The sequence below is a fragment of the Lithobates pipiens genome, unplaced genomic scaffold (genome assembly GCF_037356315.1).
Source record: "Lithobates pipiens isolate NorthernLeopardFrog02 unplaced genomic scaffold, aLitPip1_a1.2 Scaffold_28, whole genome shotgun sequence".
In the NCBI taxonomy this organism is placed as follows: domain Eukaryota; kingdom Metazoa; phylum Chordata; class Amphibia; order Anura; family Ranidae; genus Lithobates; species Lithobates pipiens.
This window is the reverse complement of record NW_027507789.1, coordinates 158,714,621-158,733,440: the sequence shown is the minus strand read 5'-3', so window position 1 is coordinate 158,733,440 and position 18,820 is coordinate 158,714,621. Positions and strand designations below refer to the sequence as shown.

General features: G+C 42.1%; 1 protein-coding gene across 1 annotated transcript in view; it reads right to left on the bottom strand.

Annotated features, from left to right (window-relative positions):
* Positions 1-18,820, bottom strand: part of SNF8 (SNF8 subunit of ESCRT-II) — a 40,633-nt gene that overhangs the window by 9,731 nt on the left and 12,082 nt on the right. Inside the window, exons 3-5 of the mRNA XM_077459790.1 lie at positions 17,015-17,153; positions 10,624-10,728; positions 82-154 (exon numbers count right to left, since the gene is read on the bottom strand). Of these exons, the coding sequence (XP_077315916.1) occupies positions 82-154; positions 10,624-10,728; positions 17,015-17,153 (317 nt within the window). The remainder of the gene's footprint in view (positions 1-81; positions 155-10,623; positions 10,729-17,014; positions 17,154-18,820) is intronic.

Below are 18,820 nucleotides of genomic sequence, written 5' to 3'. Positions count from 1 at the left end.
CTGAAATAAGAAAGTATGCCAATGACTCTGCTGTATTGGCTGCCTAGGGCTCTCTGTGAAAGAGGGAGGAAGGATGCTTACTGACTGACGTCCTGAGCGAGCTTTCCTCTTCCCTTTAGAACTTGCTGGTGCAGTTCACCTAATGTGATCAAGCCTAGGAAAAAAATAAAAAATACACAGACTAAACATTTTTAATAAAGGAAGACTAGAGCCAGTCAGTGGCAACTGGTGACGTTTTAGGATGGGGGGGGGCGCCAGACCCACCCCTCCTTTCTGACCCCTCTCACAAGGTATCCACCCACTCCGTCCCCTGTATTCCACCCATAGTGTCAAGAGCATACAGCCCCAGAATCACAGGACAGAGCATACAGCCCCAGAATCACAGCATACTGATCACATCATTAATCATCACATTGCATTACTGATCACCGACAGGCCGCCACTGGAGCGATCTGCCAGATGCCATCTTCTATTCTTCAATCTGAACAAGTAAATGACAGCTGGAAACGGATTGGTCCCAATGAATTGTTCCTGTACTCCAAGCTGATCAGGACAGCTGGGGAGCATACGCGAGGCTGAGGATGGTGGACGCTTGAATCCTCAGCTCCGCTCCACAACGGCACATCTCAGCTAACCTATGCTCATATTGATCCCGCCCCCGACTCACCACAGACCCAAACCAGCTCCCCACAGCACTGGGACCCGACCTAGAGCAGTAGATGGGCTGAAACCTGCCTCACGGCCACCGCAGCACAGAGCCCTTCAGAGCTTCCAGGCCGCCGAAGGACACAGCAACTGCCACAGCTTCAGCTTTACTCTCCAAATCAGCTGGGACAGGTGAGCTGGTGGATTATTTCACACATGATTCAGCACCATCACAAGCAGGGTATTCGTTTTCCTCCCAAAACTCTGACATGGATAAAGCCTTATGTGACACAGTGCTTAGTCAGAGGAGCATGGAAGACAGCCCTCCTCCCACACCTAGTCTCTGCTGCTCCACAAGAGTACCCACAGGGGACCCCCCGCAATCACAGCACGTTTCTCCACTCTATTAGACCAAGGGCTAGAGAGGGTGACAAAATGCATTACATCTGATCTGATCTGATCTGAAACAGGAGTTCCAGGATTTGGGAACTCATAGGGACCATTGAGTCCAAATTAGATCAGACTATCGCCAGAACTAATCAAAACACTAATTGCATTGAAGTAGTACGATTGGAGAAAGCCCTTAACAAGATTGACGATTTGGAAAATCGCTCACACCGTTATAATTTCAGAGTATGGTGTATTCCTGAGTCTTTTAGAGATAAAATGGTGGTGAGCAAGGAACGGATCTCCCACCTACTACCGGATCTTCCTTCACATAAATTAGAGTTGGATAGAGCTCACAGGTCCTTGACTGAACCCATGCTGATAGTCTGCCCAGAAACGACATCAAGAAACCACATTATTATTCAGTTAAAGAACGGGTGATGTCCGAAGCCAGAGAAATCATGGACTTACACCTATGAGAGCACCCTATCCAAATCTTTGTGGATATTTCCCCCACTACCATGCAAAAAACACAGGGTGCACAAACCATTACTTCAGCCTCTTATAACAAATGGAATCAAGTATCGCTGGGCCTTTCCTTTTCGCCTGGCCTTCACTTACCAATGCAGAAAGTTATTTTTCCACTTTCCAAGAGGGCAAAGTAGTATTGAAGAAGTTAGGCTTAATTTCTGTGGAATCTAGGGGCTCACAGCATCCCTCGCAATCTTGTACTCCTCCGGGCAGATCACACCAAAGCTCTCTCACTGGTTTGGCACTCAACTAGAAGCAAGGCCAAGCTGAAAGCTAGACCTCCTTGAGGTCATGTACTTTAAGTTTCACACACCCACCTTTTGTGACGGTTGTCACCCCTTTTTGCCTATCCTGATCCGTGGGCGGGATCAAAGTTGGATCTTCTTAATGATCCTTTATATAACTTTATGATGTTAGAGTTACGGAATTTCCTTTGTTCGTTGGAGGCCGACTCTATGGGGAACCCCTCATTAACAGTTTGTCGCTTCAAACAATATCAGTGACATGTTGGCTCTTTATTACACTTTATCCCCTAGTTTACGATTATGGATTACTTACTTCCTTAACATGATGTTACTTTAGGTTATGCATATTTGAATAAGCATTACGGGGTTTAGCGGAGGCTGGTAGTGGTGGCCATTTGCCTCGTTTTCTTTCGGTCCTCCCACAGCTTGACGGGACCGAAACCAAACTGGGCACAGGGTCCTCCCGACTGTGCCAGTTCCAAAAGGAGTAGGGGGATTTCACTCCAATGGATACCGTGTTTAAAAAGTTGATATTAAACGCGACTGTATATTATACTCCAGCTCTCATTGGACGACTCTCTTCAGTTGCTTTTTCTTTTTTCTTTCCTTCACTGCTTTTTTTTTTTTACTAACTCATCTGCTTTCTTTCCATTTTGCTGCGATCCCTCGGTTCCAGACTGACCGTCCTGCTGGTTCCGACTCTTGAGGTACTGTATCCTGTGACCACCAGGGAAGTGGTAAGCAATAGCTTCTTTTCCCTTGTGCACCATGGCGACAGCTAATCACGGCCACCCTTTCAAGCTGGTTTCCCACAACGTACAGAGCCTCAACTCACTAGTCAAATGCAGGATGGCCTTTCAATACTATAAATCTTTGAAGGCTGATGTGCTTTTTCTCCAGAAAACACACTTCTCCCCAACTTACAACCCTACATTTTTACACTATTACTACCCCCAAATTCTACCTTTGCGAATGGACCCAGAAAGACTGGAGGGGTGGCCATTTGCTTCTCAAGGGTGTCCTTTTCACTGGAGAAGCTTGTGGGTAACCCATATGGTAGCTACCTTTTGGTGGTGGGTCGTCTGGAGGTCACACATGTAACTTTAATTTCTTACTACTCTCCGAATATGGGTCAATTGCCCTTCTTTAAGAAGCTTTTGCACGAGGTTGCCCTAGAATTACAGGGCACTGTCCTGTTTTGGGGGGGGGGGGGGGAATTGCAAAGTGGCCCTAGACTCCATACTTGATAAAACGAGACGACCCTCATCCCCCCCAGAGGCATTTCCCAAAAATTGTCTCCAAGTTGGCAAAAATGTTACATTGCCATAATTTTATTGATCTCTGGTGGGAACTTAACCAATCCAGGAAAGACTACTTTTTACTCGCATGTTCATCGCACCTATTCTAGAATAGATCGCTTCTTTATGGTTCTGTCAGCAGCCTCCTTGTTTCACACTAGCAAAATAGTAGAGGTGATGTGGTCAGATCATTCAGTGGTTTGGACAGCATGCGATTCACTACAATGTTTTTCTGGCCCGGCCCCCTGGAGACTGAATGATTCCTTGTTTAGCAATCCCTCGATAGGTTTCGATATTGAACAAAACCTTAAGCAGTACTTTGCTCAGAATGATTCTTTGGACACTTCTGTAGAAAATACCTAGGCAGCACAATAAGCAACTATTAGGGGACATTTCATTCAGATTGCATCACGGCTGAAAAAAAACCTATCTCGCTGAGCAGCCAAAAATAACACAACCTGTCCAACTTGCTGACCCAACACAAGGACAATCCAGAATTAGACCTGAGGGCTCAGATTTATTCGGTTAGATTGGAACTGAATCTTTAACGACCAGAGTGGAAAAAAAACCTTAGATTGACACAGGCAAAATTTTACACCTGGGAGGATAAACCGGGAACATTGTTTGCTCGCAAACTGCCACCCAGACCCCGCCGCAGGTCTGTCCCTAAGATTAGACAGCCTGATGGATCCTTCACACAAAACCCACAAATGATATCGGATCTTTTTCATTCTTACTTTACCAACTTATACAAAGAGCTGTCCCCCCTCTACATTGTAAAGCGCTGCGTAAACTGTTGGTGCTATTTAAATCGTGTATAACAACAACAACAACAACAACTTCATAAAAGATCTGCCTCTCCCATACCTTTCTGACTCCCATAGGAAGATGATGGATGAGACTATTACTATAGAAGAGGTAATGTCTGCAATTAAACAAGCCCATGCTTCCAATTATGAGAAATTTTCCCAGATATTAGCACCCCATTGGTTAGAATTTTTCAAGGCCCTGGAGGGAAGGGTCCCTAAATAGAGCTAACATCTGTCTAATACCAAAGCCTGGAAAAGATCACAGTGAGGTGATGAATTACCGACCTATATCACTTATTAACGTAGATTTGAAATTATTAACAAAAATCTATGCTAATAAACATAATACGTCTATGTGGATCAAGTGGGCTTTGTCCCATGGTGACAAGCGGCAGATCTTATTCATAGCGCCGTAGACATATCTTTACTCCGCTCTAATTGGGATGGCTTAGGATCCAGACGGGGAATGATGTTAACATTGGACCTTCATAAGGCCTTTGATTCCCTCTCTTGGTCTTTCCTGTTCCATATCTTGAGACACTGGCCCAAATTCCTTTCACTACTAAAATGTACTGTACTCCTCAGCTAGCATTGTAGCTTTTGGCAACAAGCCAGACTTATTGCAAATTAGGACAGGAACCAGAGAGGGCTGCCCCCTCTCACCACTCCTATTTATAGTCGCTATGGAGACAGTGTTGGTTGCCATTAGAACCAATACTAATATACACAGTGTCTTGAGTGGAGGCAGAGATCATAAATGTGCATTATTTGTGAGTGATATTTTATTATTTATAGCAGACCCTGTTACAACCTTACCTAATCTGGTTTCAAGTCTATCTAAATTTGGAAAAAGGTATCAGGCCTGATGGTCAACCAATCTAAATCTGAGGCAATGGACAGCAATTTCTCAGCCTCGACTCTGACCGCTATACGTGTTTCCTTTCCATTTCGGTGGTGTAAACAGACCCTTCCCTACTTAGGAGTAAAACTCATCCTGAACGTTTTTACCCTATATAAGGCTAATTATGTCCCTCTTCTGTCTTCTACGACAGAAGATTTAAAGAACTGGCAGAATCATGGTCTGTCTTTCTTGGATTGTCAGAATAGGCACCACTAAAATGGTGACTCTTCCCAGAATTCTTTACTATTTTAGATCCCTGCTGATACCAGTTCCCACACCATTTTTTTTAAACAAATTCAACCATTAATTTTCAAAATTATCTGGAGCCAGGGAGGTTGCAGAGTGGCTCGATCCCTATACGTTTCAAAAGTGCAAGGTGGACTGGGGGTTCCACACCTATTGCGTTACTAAAGAGCGGCCCGGTTGGTACAACTCTATCAAATTTTTTCTACAACTTATCAGCCTTGATGAGTAAAACTGGAGGCTCAGACAAGCCCTTCACTCCCTATGGACCTTCTACTGTGGTTGCCCTCTGGGGAGCATAGAGCCAGTCTGAGCCCCTCTCTCTCTCACTCCCTGGGTCTCTGAGATAGGGTGTCCAAGATATACCCCCTAAAGTCGCCTCATACCCCAGTATTCCCCGTACTTTCCCCCAGGACGACATCTGCAACAGTTTCGTGGTGGATTATAAAAAGGTTTATACAGAATAGCAAATTTTATAGATCATAAGGGCATTATTTTCGAGATCGTCGGGGGCATTTCCAGAGTGAGTCGTTTTGACGCTGGCGGATTACCCACTATTTACAGTCCCTATGCCAAGACCAGGGGGACATTACCACTAGAACTTTTTATGAAAACAAATGCCTGGGCGGTACTAGGACACGGGGTGTATCTCAGAGTTGTATATCCTATTAACGGAACAAGGCTCTAAACTCCCCTATCAATTAGCCTGGGAGGCAGATTAGGGGGGAGACTATTGACAAGGAAGTTTGGTCCAAGTGGTCGACCATGGTGCACAAGGGAATTTTGAACACTTCCCTGGTGGAGGCGAACTATAAAGTTTTGTCACGATGGTAGATTGTTCCAACAAGGCTTAGTAAAATCTACCCAGACGCATCTCTCTGTTTCGGGGGTATGGCCAGGAGGGCACCATGCTCCACATCTGGTGAACGTGCCGGAAAGTCAAATGGTTTTGGATAAGAATTTTTAACTTGGTTTACTCAGTGACTGGAGTGAATATACCCAACAATAATAAGACTGCCTTATTTTCTGATCAGGTGAATATCAGTTAATTTTTCTGGCAGCCAAGACCAACAGCGCGAGCAAGGAAACCCCCCCCCCCCCCCCCCCCCCCCCCAATAAGTTTAGCACTAGTGAAAAACAAAATGAACTGGATCATGATAAATGAAAAATTGGCTAGTATCCTCCGTGATCAACAGGATTGGTTTGAAAGGGCATGGAAACCCTGGATTCATCCCCCAGTCAAGAAGTGGGGCAGGGGAAAGGGACAGCAGTTTGGAATGTGGTCATCAACCATAAATCTCTTCTTTTTTCCTGCTTACTTACCTTTTTTTTTTCCCTCTCTTCTCTTACTCATCCATTCAATTCTCACTTTGCCCTACTTTGGGTTCCCACACGACTGATAGTGGGCTCTAATATTATGTTAAGCCTAGCCTATACTAGACAATGAGTTCTCCATCACGGACTTATGCTAAGAAGTTTGGTTCCACTACACGAGAGTCCTCCTGCGGGGGAATTTTCTCTATTCTCCGTTTTCTCCCATACAATGCCTCTCAGAATTATATAAGCATAATAGCCTGGGCTTGTTATAAATGTTAATAATAACACTATTTGACATACAGTGGTTTTCTATGATCTGTGAGTTCTAGATATCTCATGAATCATCACCTTGCTCTCAGGAAAGGGACGATCATGGTTGATAACTTTCGATCTGGTATGGTTGTACAATGATCCAACTACACTGACCTGACACCCACCATTGTTGACACTGTATTCATGTTACGGGGAACCTCTGTCTAAAAAATGTATTTCAATAAAAATCATTGGAACGGGAAAAATGACAGCTGGAATCTGACTGATTGGGATCAGCAATGCATTACTTCCCGCTTTGATAAAACATCCCCTCTGGATTCTCTTCAAAAGGTGGAAAGAGGAAGCATTGCTACCTGTTCAGCTTCCAGCTGTTATTCTTCACACCTGTTAGATAATCAATGAAAGCAAACAATGATAACATGGGAAAAAGAGAAAATAAAACAAAAAAAAGTGTATAAAATACTTATGTTACAGATAATAGTGGAAAGATGAATGACATTGAGCATAAAATAGATAAAAGCAATATATATATATGCACAATATAACAAACATTAGCACACAAAAAAGCCTACAGTGTAAAAAGTATTCTCCCTGTAAGCAAGCAGTTACATTTCCATTCTTAAAAATAAATTCTAATAGCATAGGTGTGACATGAGAATAATATTGCTGTTTAAACAGCTGTCAGATATACATCATCTCTGTGTATTTAGTGGTTTTCCTAGAAGCCAGCTTTAAAAGAGAAGTGTGGGATTATAAAAAAAAAAAAAAAAAAAAAAAAAGATTAATAAATAATCATAAATCACCTAGGTAGATGCAGAATCGATCAATGCTGCATCTGTTCATCACCGCCTCCAAGACCAAGAACTTGGCGATCAAAGACCAGTAAATCGCTCCGTTCTTAGTCTTCAGTGAGCCGGTGACTGTTACCCCACTATCGTCTGAATCTGGACTAAGTGCACTCCTGTGAACCACAGAATAAGTAGGAGAGCTTTGGCCCTACTCCTCCCTTAAAGTCAAACATCTATAAAAACAGAAATCTGGCATGGAAGCAAACCAGTTCTAAAAAAGGTACAACAACTCCCACATAAAAAATAAAAATGGTTTTAACCAATGACAACCAGAGTAAAGCACCTTTCAGGGGCTCCATTTATAAAGTAGGTCATACCACAGTACAGGCAAAAGCACCACACATTCACAACGAGTGGGAAAACGTATGCATCAATCATATCATGCTTAAGGGAGTTTAACCTATTCAGCCATTGTCTGGCATAAGAGTACTGCCAGATCCAGATGCAAGGCAGAGTGTCTTGAGAACATGGCCCTAGAAGAAGAAGAATAAAAAAACAAACAAAACACACACACACACACACACACACACACACACACACACACACACACACACACACAAAAGCATATTAAAGTTAGGTTTTAAAAGGCCTTAGGCCTCATTCACACCTATGCAGTTGTCTTTTGGTCCATTTTACCAGTGCTTTTTGTGGTACGTTATTTCTCATTTGTTTTTTAATGCATTTTTTATTTAACTGCTTAAGGACCAGCCGCTGCAGTTACACTGTGGCAGGTTGGCTCCCCTGGGCGAATAGGCGTAGCTGTATGTTGGGCACTTTAAGAGCTGTAAGGGGCACCCGTGCCTGAGGCGTAATGACAGAGCCAATGCGTGTGCTCAGTGGTCGCAATGTCCACCGGCCACCTGAGAAAGACAGAACGGAGATCTGTCAATGTAAACAGACAGATCTCCGTTCTGTCAGGAGACGGATCTGTTGTTCCTACTGATTAGGAACAGCAAACGGTCTCCTCCTCCACTCCAGGCAGTCCCATCCCCCCTTCCCCAGTTAGAAACACTCCCTAGGAGACACATTTAACCCCTTGATCACCCCCTAGTGTTAACCCCTTCCCTGCCAATGATATTTATACAGTAATCAGTGGCTATTTTTAACTCTGATCACTGTATGAATGTCAATGGTCCCAATCTGTCTGCCGCAATCCCGAAAAAAATAAATAAAAAATAAAATAAAAAATAAAAAATAAAAAAGGAATAATAATACTAATAATAAATCTATTTTGTAGATGCTATAACTTTTGCGAAACTAATCAATATATGCTTACTGCGATTTTTATTTTTACCAAAAAAACATGTAGAAGAATAATAATATCGGGCTAAACTGAGGAAGACATTTGTTAAAAAAAAAATTTTGGGGGATAATATAATAAAAGTAAAAAGAAATTGCTTTTAAAATTATTGGTCTTTCTTTTATAGCGCAAAAAATAAAAAACGCAGAGAGGATCAAATACGACCAAAAGAAAGCTCTATTTGTGGGAGGAGGACAGAAATTTAAATTATTTATTTTGTTTTCCAGAAAAAAAAAAAAAAAACAACACACACACACCAAAGTGCATGTCCAATGAGGTCGATTGAATCAAAAATCCGCTGCGTTTAGTCCCTGACTTTTTCCAAAATTGCAGCGGCTGAAATACGCATAGATGTGAACACGTCCCATAGGAAACCATAGTAAATTTACTGTAGTGTATTTTGCTGCAAAATAAATAAAAAAACACACACACACACACACACACACACACACGTGTGTGAACCAGGCCTAAGACAGGCAAGGTGGTGTGAATTTGTTTCCTGCAACCACAGGTTGCAGGAAAGAAATTTGCATGATTCCCCCATCAAAACAGTCAGTGCTGAATCCCTACTGCTGAGCAATTGTTTTAGCAGCCACTTGCGATAATCGCAAGATAATCTGGTAGACTGGTTGTACGCAAGTTGATCAACTTGGTACAGTCTGCCTGCCTATTAATGGTTCAAATCTCGTCCGGTTCCTGCTGAATCAGCTGAGATTTCGAACCATCTATGCCCAGCCTTAGTGGCCCTGTAGGAGCCAAAGCCAGACACAGCACTAGAAAATTGATCTTCCACATTTTGGGTGTAGTGCACTTCATCAATAAAAGCAAAACTACTAATTTAAGAACAATAGCAGAAGATCGTTCATCAGTCAGTGATTTGGTATTAGACAAAGTTTCCACAGCCAAAGGCATGGCAGCAGCCAGAGCTACAGGTAGCTCAGGTGCTGCAGGGGAAAGGGAAGTAGCATGTGTGCAGCCTCTACAGTCAGAGTTTAACTGTGGCAAAGTCTTACATGACTGTGGAAAAATAACTCCATAGAGTGGGTAACAGGCTGAGCAACACCCAGGGAAGCCAGAGAAGACTCTGAAGAGGGGGATATACTCCAACAAGACATATGATTCTACATTATGTAAAACTGGCTCATCAAGGGGCACACTGCAGGATGACCCTGATCCCAGTGTGCTGGGGACACATGGTACAGCTCGACTGTCCCACTGTGTCTAGAACCACAAGCGCAGTAATCAACAGATGGGCTCAAGCTAAGAGACTGGGCTTCTGGCAGACAAGTACTGTGGGTGAAGCAGGAGGTGACCAAGGAGCAAAGCAGCCAGGAAGTAGGAACAGATTTTAGATCAACGTTCCATGTTGCTCTCATAGCAGGAGCAGCAGCAGAGAGATGCTTCCTTGCTGGTGGAAGAGAGGCCGGAATGCATGCATTACACCCAGAGCAATTACATCATCAGTCTGCATTAACTTCTTTTGCAGTAAGTCAGCAGGAATGTAAATGAGGTGCACAGCATTTAATAAAAATAAGAACTCCCAGAGTTCAAATGGCCTACTCACAGGAGGGAGTCCTCAGGGACAGAGCAAGTCCAACACTAACGGCTCTGAACCTGTAAAGTGCTCTGCAGATACCTTTGTTTGGCAGTGTCCAATCCTCCTGATGGTGGAAGTATAGCCCAAAGGTTTATCATTTGCTGCGTCTCTCAATAGACAAGAAATTACAATGCATTTACTAATTCAAGTGCTGACTACTGGGATAGGCACTGCAATCAATTATCAATAAATTAAAAACTTTTTACCAAACACTCCTTCCTGCACTCACCTCCATTGTGGTGCTTTAGAGCCAGGCAGACTTCAACTATCTGCACACCCAGCTCATAATAAAAGTCACCCACGCCAAGCATTTCGGACCAAAATCCTTTCCCAGCTGAAAAGGCAAAAAAAGTATGAATTAATAACAAATTTAAAAGAAAAATCCTTTAAAACCATGGTCACTGCTTTAACCATTAACAGATATGTGCACTTATTGTTTCCCCCCTCTTCCCCTGGCCTAACCTAACACACCATTCCCACAGATGCAAACTCACCTCGATCTGTTAAGAACTGCACATTTCAGCTTATGCGAGTTAAATGGAATGTTTAGGGGTTTTGTATACGTTTTTAATTTTATTACTGTTATACGAAAAACAAAAAGTTTCAAACTATTACTGACAGGTAAACATGAAATATTGCATATACCGTGTATTTATTGCATTATGTTTTGTATTCTTTTTAATTTTAAGGATCAGCACTATTAACATGACCTATTCAATCCCTTTAAATACTGTAAAAGTACAATGTACTAAAGTGCAATAAATATTTAAACCAGTGTTCTCCCTCCACTCCTCAAACCACAGCAAACAATGCCAACCGCGCAGCACAATATATCAAAAAAGTTCTCAGGTGCTATGCAAGAAGGAAATATAAGATTATATATATATATATATATATATATATATATATATATATATATATATATATATATATATATATATATATATATATATATATATATATATATATATATATATATATATATATGCACAAAATTAAAGAATACATACTGTATTATTGATTTTATGCACAGCATATTATATAGCATCTCAAAAAAGTGAGTACACCCCCTCACATTTTTTGTGTAATTTCAATGTAAAGTAGTAATTTTCTGTCGCCTCAAAATAACTCAAACAGCCATTAATGTCTAAACCACTGGCAACAAAAGTGAGTACACCCCTAAGTGAAATTATCCACATTGGGCCCAATGAGCCATTTTCCCTCCCCAGTGTGCAACACCGTTAGTGTTACAAGGCCTCAGGTGTGAATAGGGAGCAGGTGTGTTAAATGTGGCGTCATCGCTCTCACTCTCTCATACTGGTCAAAAAAAAATAAAAAAAATTGTTGCTCTACATAAAGATGGCCTAGGCTATAAGAAGATTGCCAGCATTGCTGCAGAGGTTGAAGGGGTGGGGGGCAGCCTGTCAGTGCTCAGACCATACACCGCACACTGCATCAAATTGGTCTGCATGGCTGTTGTCACAGAAGGAAGCCTCTTCTAAAGATGATGTACAAGAAAGCCCGCAAACAGTTTGCTGAAGACAAGCAGACTAAGGACATGAATTACTGGAACCATGTCCTGTGGTCGGATGAGACCAAGATAAGAGTGTCAAGCGTGTGTGGCGGCAACCAGGTGAGGAGTACAAAGACAAGTGTGTCTTGCCTACAGTCAAGCATGGTAGTGGGTGTGTCATGGTCTGGGGCTGCATGAGTGCTGCCAGCACTGGGGAGCTACAGTTCATTGAGGGGACCATGAATGCCAACATGTACTGTGACATACCGAAGCAGGAGTATGATCCCCTCCATTCTGAGACTGGGCCACAGGGCAGTATTCCAACATAATAATGACCCCAAACACACCTCCAAGACTACCACTGCCTTGCTAAAGAAGCTGAGGTGATGGACTGGCCAAGCATGTCTCCAGACCTAAACCCTATTGAGCATCTGTGGGGCATCCTCAAATGGAAGGCAGAGGAGCGCAAGGTCTCTAACATCCACCAGCTCTGTGATGTCATCATGGAGGAGTGGAAGAGGACTCCAGTGCCAACCTGTGAAGCTCTGGTGAACTCCATGCCCAAGAGGGTTAAGGCAGTGCTGGAAAATAATGGTGGCCACACAAAATATTAACACTATGGGTCCAACTTGGACATTTTCACTTAGGGGTGTACTCACTTTTGTTGCCAGCGGTTTAGACAGCCGTGTGCTGAGTTATACATTTTACATTGTAGCAATATAATATAATATTTACAAAAATGTGAGAGGTGTACTCACTTTTGTGAGAAAATAATATATAATTTCACACACACACACACACACACACCTCTTGCAAAAATAGTGTGTGTATTTGCATTATTTCCTTCTTTCATAGCACCTGAGCACTGTTTTATTTTATATAAATTCTATATTGTGCTGCAAGGTTGGCATTTTGTGCACACCAATATACGTGGTTTTAGGACAAGTGGGAGAACACAGTTGCAAATACTTACTGACCTTTAGTACATTATACCGTCACAGTATTTAAAAGGCATTAAATAGGTAATTTTAATAGCGCTGTCGCTTAAAATAAAATTGTATTCACTGAGAAATATATTATATAGATTAGATATTATAATTTTATACAGGCTGTTATAAAAGGCCCATTGAGGTTTATCCGCATCCGATGCGCATGACAGGAGAGTGTGACTGACTCTCAATGGAGCCGGTTCACACAGCTCCGGGGGCAGCTGCAGTCCGAATTGCAGAAGGGTCCTGTGCATCTTCTGTTTTTTTCAGAGGCAAATCCAGCCAAAAACTCGGACCCAATTCGCACCTGAACAGACACGCACTGGGACCCCTAGCTAGTGTGAACCCAGCCTTACAGAAAACCATAACTTAACCCCTTCGCTGCTGGACAAATTTTACTTTATTATTTTTCACATAGGCTTTATTTATGGTTTGTTTACACATCAAATGTGCTTAAAACCCCCACAAAACAATATATACACTTCAAAAAGTAGGAGGTCCTTATAGTATAATAAAGTGATGGCAGTTGCAATTTATGTTGCACATTGTTTATGAACCTATCTATTCAATATAATTTTCTTTTAGGAACAAACATTTAAATAAGTTTTAGTGAACACAATTCAAATACCATCTTTACTTTTTTTTTTGTTATATGCTTTGAGCTAATATACACCAAATATGTCAAACCTCAACATAGTGTGCAGCTACTATAAATGGCTATACCCAAATTGTCCATTGGCAATACTCAACCAACAATATCCATTATGTGTTGTGATAATAGTTGCTTCCTAGTTTCTGACCTAGGCCAATATAATAATATTATTAATAATAAATATCATACATCCCGGGAGTCTCCATGGGCATTTTTTCTTCTTATAACTGGAGGGGCTTTCTAAGCTAAAGCAGACCCTCTTGCCAGCATGCCTAAGCTAAGGGAAGATGAATTTCAGGAAGTGCTACATTAGTGATCTTCACTTACTCAAGGTGGCTGTGGCCCAAAAAAAAGGGGGGGGGGGGGGGGCAAGGTGTCGACATGGATAGATGGGTACGTTTTTTCAATTTGTGATGCTCAGATACAGGTTTAGTTCCATTTTAACTATACTACTATCACATATCATTTAACTATACTACTCAAGGGATATATAACACTGCAATAGTAAATACAGCACAACAGGTTCAGACAGCCCTGAAAGTATCACAGGAGCGATTTGGAAACAAATGTTCCCTGGTCTCTCCATCCTGATTACGACCAAGGATGTGCCTGGCTCCTACAGGACACAAGCGAGTGGGGTGGGAGGGGGTTTGCCCTTTTTACAATATCATAGAAGTAGAAAAATATAAGAGGAAAAAAAAAAAAAAAACTATAAAATTATACATTTTTTCCTCTTATATTTTTTACTCAATCTCTGTTATTTAAAAAAAAAAAAAATATTGTTTATTTTTATTTTTTATTTTAGATTTACTTCATGATTTTGCTCCCGATGAGCCGTTGTCGTGCCGCGAAACGTATCGAGCCTTTATCCATTTTTTTCTACTTTAAATCATGGAACAATAAGATATCATTTGATTTTATTTGTATTCAATATATATTTATTATGACCTTGTGTACTATATGCATTAAATTGTTATTGCTGTTTTTTTCAAATGTTAAGGTCTATCGGATTGTGATATATTTTTATATATTATATGCTTATCCAAGATCCACCTTATAGAGGCTTGATGCCCAAAATGTTTTATGGTGGATTATGAAATATGAATAAATATAATTTTTTAGTCGCTTGGCCAACTTTTTTACTTGCTGTATGCTTCATTTAAAGTCCCACTTGCTTGCTTTCTCCCTCCCCCCCCCCCCCCTCTACTCATATTTTTTATATTTTGATAGGGATGGAGGAGGGCACCCCTTGGACGCTCGCTTCATTTAAAGTCCCAAAACTGTACTCTATTTATTAGTGAGGGAACGATGTCACCACAGACAAGAAGTCAGTTACTGACAGGATGAGCAGGGGAAAACAAAGGACGTTTTTGTTCTTAGGTTTCATTTGGAGTCTAATACTAACCCCTTACTCTATGGTCCCCAGCACACAACTCTCTTAAACGCCCTTCCTCCTGGCAGCAGCATTTTGGCAAAAAAAAAAAAAAAAAAAAAGCTTGACTCATGTAAACTCGTTTAGGCACATCAAGCGCTTGGGTGTTCATTTCATTGACCCAATAATAATTTAAAACAAATGCAACGCATGCTTATATGCATTTACACATGTCAATATGTTTTTTCTGCCAAAAAGCTGTTGCTCTGGGATGCACTGGCAGTGGGGTTTTTTTCCTGCCTCTAAAAACACCTACATGTGCATGGACACTTTACGACTCAGTAAGCATGAGGCCTAAACTACTGAGCCTTGAAAAAGTATTCATACCCCCTTGAAATTTTACACATTTTGTCATGTTACCAAAATTCAGTAAATGTATTTTATTGGGATGTTAGGTGATAGACCAACACAAAGTGTCTTTTTTTTTTTATTTACAAATAAATAAGAAAAGTGTGGGGTGCATTTGTATTCAGCCCCCCTGAGTCAATACTTTGTAGAACCCCCTTTCACTGTAATTACAGCTGCAAGTCTTTCTGGAGATGTCTCTACCAGCTTTGCACACGTAGAGAGGGACATTTTTGCCCATTCTTCTTTGCAAAACAGTTCAAGCTCTGTCAGATTGGATGGAGAGTGTCTGTGAACAACAATTTTTAAGTCTTGCCACAGATTCTCAATTGGATTTAGGTCTGGATTTTGACTGGGCCATTCTAACACATGAATATGCTTTGATCTAAACCATTCCATTGTAGCTCTGCCTGCACATTTAGGGTCGTTGTCCTGCTGAAAGGTGAACCTCTGCCCCAGTCTCAAGTCTTTTGCAGACTAACAGGTTTTCTTCTAAGATTGCCCTGAATTTGGCTCCATCCATCCTCCCATCAACTCTGATCAAGTTACCATGCTTCTGCTTCTCCAATTAATGCTCTCCTTGCCCGGCCTGTCAGTTAGACCCCTTTCACACCACACCGCCCATTGCATCGGCGGTAAAACGCTGATATTTTTAGCGGCGTTTTACCGCCGGATTTGCGGCGCATTTCGGCCGCTAGCGGCCGCGAAAGGGGTATTACAGCGCTGCCCCATTGATTTCAATGGGGAGCAGCGGTAAACACACCGCTCCAAAGAAGCTGCTGGCAGGACTTTTTTCGGACGTCCTGCCAGCGCACCGCTGTAGTGCGAAAGCCCTCGGGGCTTTCACACTACATACAATGGTGCAGCTTCTTTAGGGCAGATTGCAGGCGCTATTTCTAACGCTATAGCGCCTACAAAACGCCCTGGTGTGAAAGGGGTCTTTAGGTGGACGGTCATGTCTTGGTAGGTTTGCAGTTGTGCCATACTCTTTCCATTTTTGGATGATGGATTGAACAGTGCTCTGTGAGATGTTCAAAGCTTGGGATATTTTTTGTAGAACCTAACCCTGCTTTTAACCTCTCCACAACATTATGCCTGACCTGTCTGGTGTGGTCCTCGGCCTTCATGATGCTATTTGTTCACTAAGAGTCTCTAACAAACCTCTGAGGGCTTCACAGAACAGCTGTATTTATACGGAGATTAAATTACACACATGTGGATTCTATTTACTAATTAGGTGACTTTTTGAAGGCAATTGGTTCCACTAGATTTTAGTTAGGGGTATCAGAGTTAAAGGGGGCTGAATACAAAATGCACGCCACATTTTTTTAGATATTTGTTTGTAAAATATTTTAAAAACCATTTATCATTTTCCGTCCACTTCACAATTAAGTACCACTTGTGTTGGTCTATCACATAAAAACCCCGATAAAATACATTTACGTTTTCAAGGGGTATGAATACTTTTTCAAGGCACTGTATAATAAAGACAAGATTACCACAACAAACCTTGCTAATAATACTGACATATAACATCACTATTTTCTAAAACCATAATCCACAAAAAGGTTAGTTACAAAATCTAGAAATGTTTTTTTATTGACAACCAATGCTCAGTTCAGAATACATAGTGTGTGTGAAAGTAGGAACTGAAATGAAAAGGACAGACAGACAGAAAGTTCAACTTACAGGCCAGAGGATCCACTCCAATTGTCGCACACATATCTTGGAACTGGACCCTGAACTGAGGATTCTTCCGGATTTCTTGCTTGTGTTTACTAGCAAACTCTTCTAGATTTGTTTTAAACATCTCTAACTGTTTTGACATCTGTAACACAGAAAAGAGCGGATTAAAACATTATTATTTTTTATTTATTTATTTTTAGAATAAATCCGACCACACTGGTTCCCTATCATTCATTTTGAAGAAAAATTTATAGCGAGTTTTCATCAAAATTGGAAACTTAGGACAAACATATGGTAATACTTAACCTCTGAAAAGTGATCCAGGGCATCTTGCTTTTCAGAGGATAGTACAGCAGCAGCTGGCAGGCACTTAGGAGGTGCTACCGTTTTTTATGGCAGAACAGCAATTTTCAATTGCAAGGAAGGCACCACACAACCCCAAGCCAGTTTGGCTCATGGTTTCAGTGCGTCCTACACAGATCAAAATGGGCGAGTCAAACTCTGCTGCCCGAGCTAAAATTTCTACAGCGACGGCATATGTACAGCCCCCGATGGGCAATTAGAGGGGGAGGGGAGCTCCCAGCTGCCAGTGTTAAAGTAGACCTTCACTCTCCCAATCAACATTGATTATTTGTAATCCTCATGCTCCTAGCATTAAAAAATTGTTAAGAAAGTATATCATATTCCCTTGCTTTTAACTTGTTTAACCACTTCAGGACCGCCGTATTGCCATTGTACGTCAGCACAATGGCACAGGCAGGCACAATCACGTACATCTACGTGATTGCCTTCCAGCGGGTGGGGGGTCCGATCGGACCCCCTCCCGCTGTTTACGGCGGTCCGATTCGGTCCAGGAGCGCTCCGTGATGAGGGGGATGGCCGTTGGTTTTCGGCCACCCCCTCTGGATCGCTCCTGGCCAATGAGAAGCTTCCTCCCCTGTGTATTGTTTACACAGGAAAGAGGAAGTGATGTCATTCTCCTCGGGGCGGTCTTTTTGACCGGACTACGAGGAGAAGACTAATAGTAAGTGTGCACCAACACAACACTGACATGTAGGTACACACAGGCACACAAACCCCCCCCCCCCCCGATCGCCCCCCGCCCCCCCTCCCCCCCCAGTCACAGTGTCACTGATTGCATTGATCATTTCTTTACTGATCAATGCATTCAGTGTCAGTTGTGACAGTAAAAACTGTCAGGACAGTTAGTGTTAGGTCCAGGGTAGCCCCCTATCACCCCCCAATAAAGATTTAACCCCCTGATTGCCCCTAGAGTTAACCCTTTCACCCCCTTTTGCCAGTGTCACTAAGCGATCATTTTTCTGATCGCTGCATGTGTCGCTAGGTAGCTAGTTATTTTTTTAGGTTCACCGCCAGGTTTTTATAGCGCTAGGTACCCCGATATACTACCCAATAATGGTTTTAACCCCCTGATTGCCGCTAGTTAACCCTTTCACCCCCTTTTGCCAGTGTCACTAAGCGATCGTTTTTCTGATCGCTGCATTAGTGTCGCTACAGTCGCTAGGTAGCTAGTTATTTTTTTAGGTTCACCGCCAGGTTTTTATAGCGCTAGGTACCCCGATATACTACCCAATAATGGTTTTAACCCTTTCACCCCCTTTCACCAGCGATCACAGTATAAGTGTCACTGGTGACGCTGGTTAGCCAGTTAGTTATTTAGGTTCCCCGTCAGGTTTTTATATAGCGCCAGGGACCCCCATATACTACCTAATAAAAATTTGAACCCCCTGATTGCCCCTAGTTAACCCTTTTACCACTGATCACCGTATAAGTGTTACGGGTGACTCT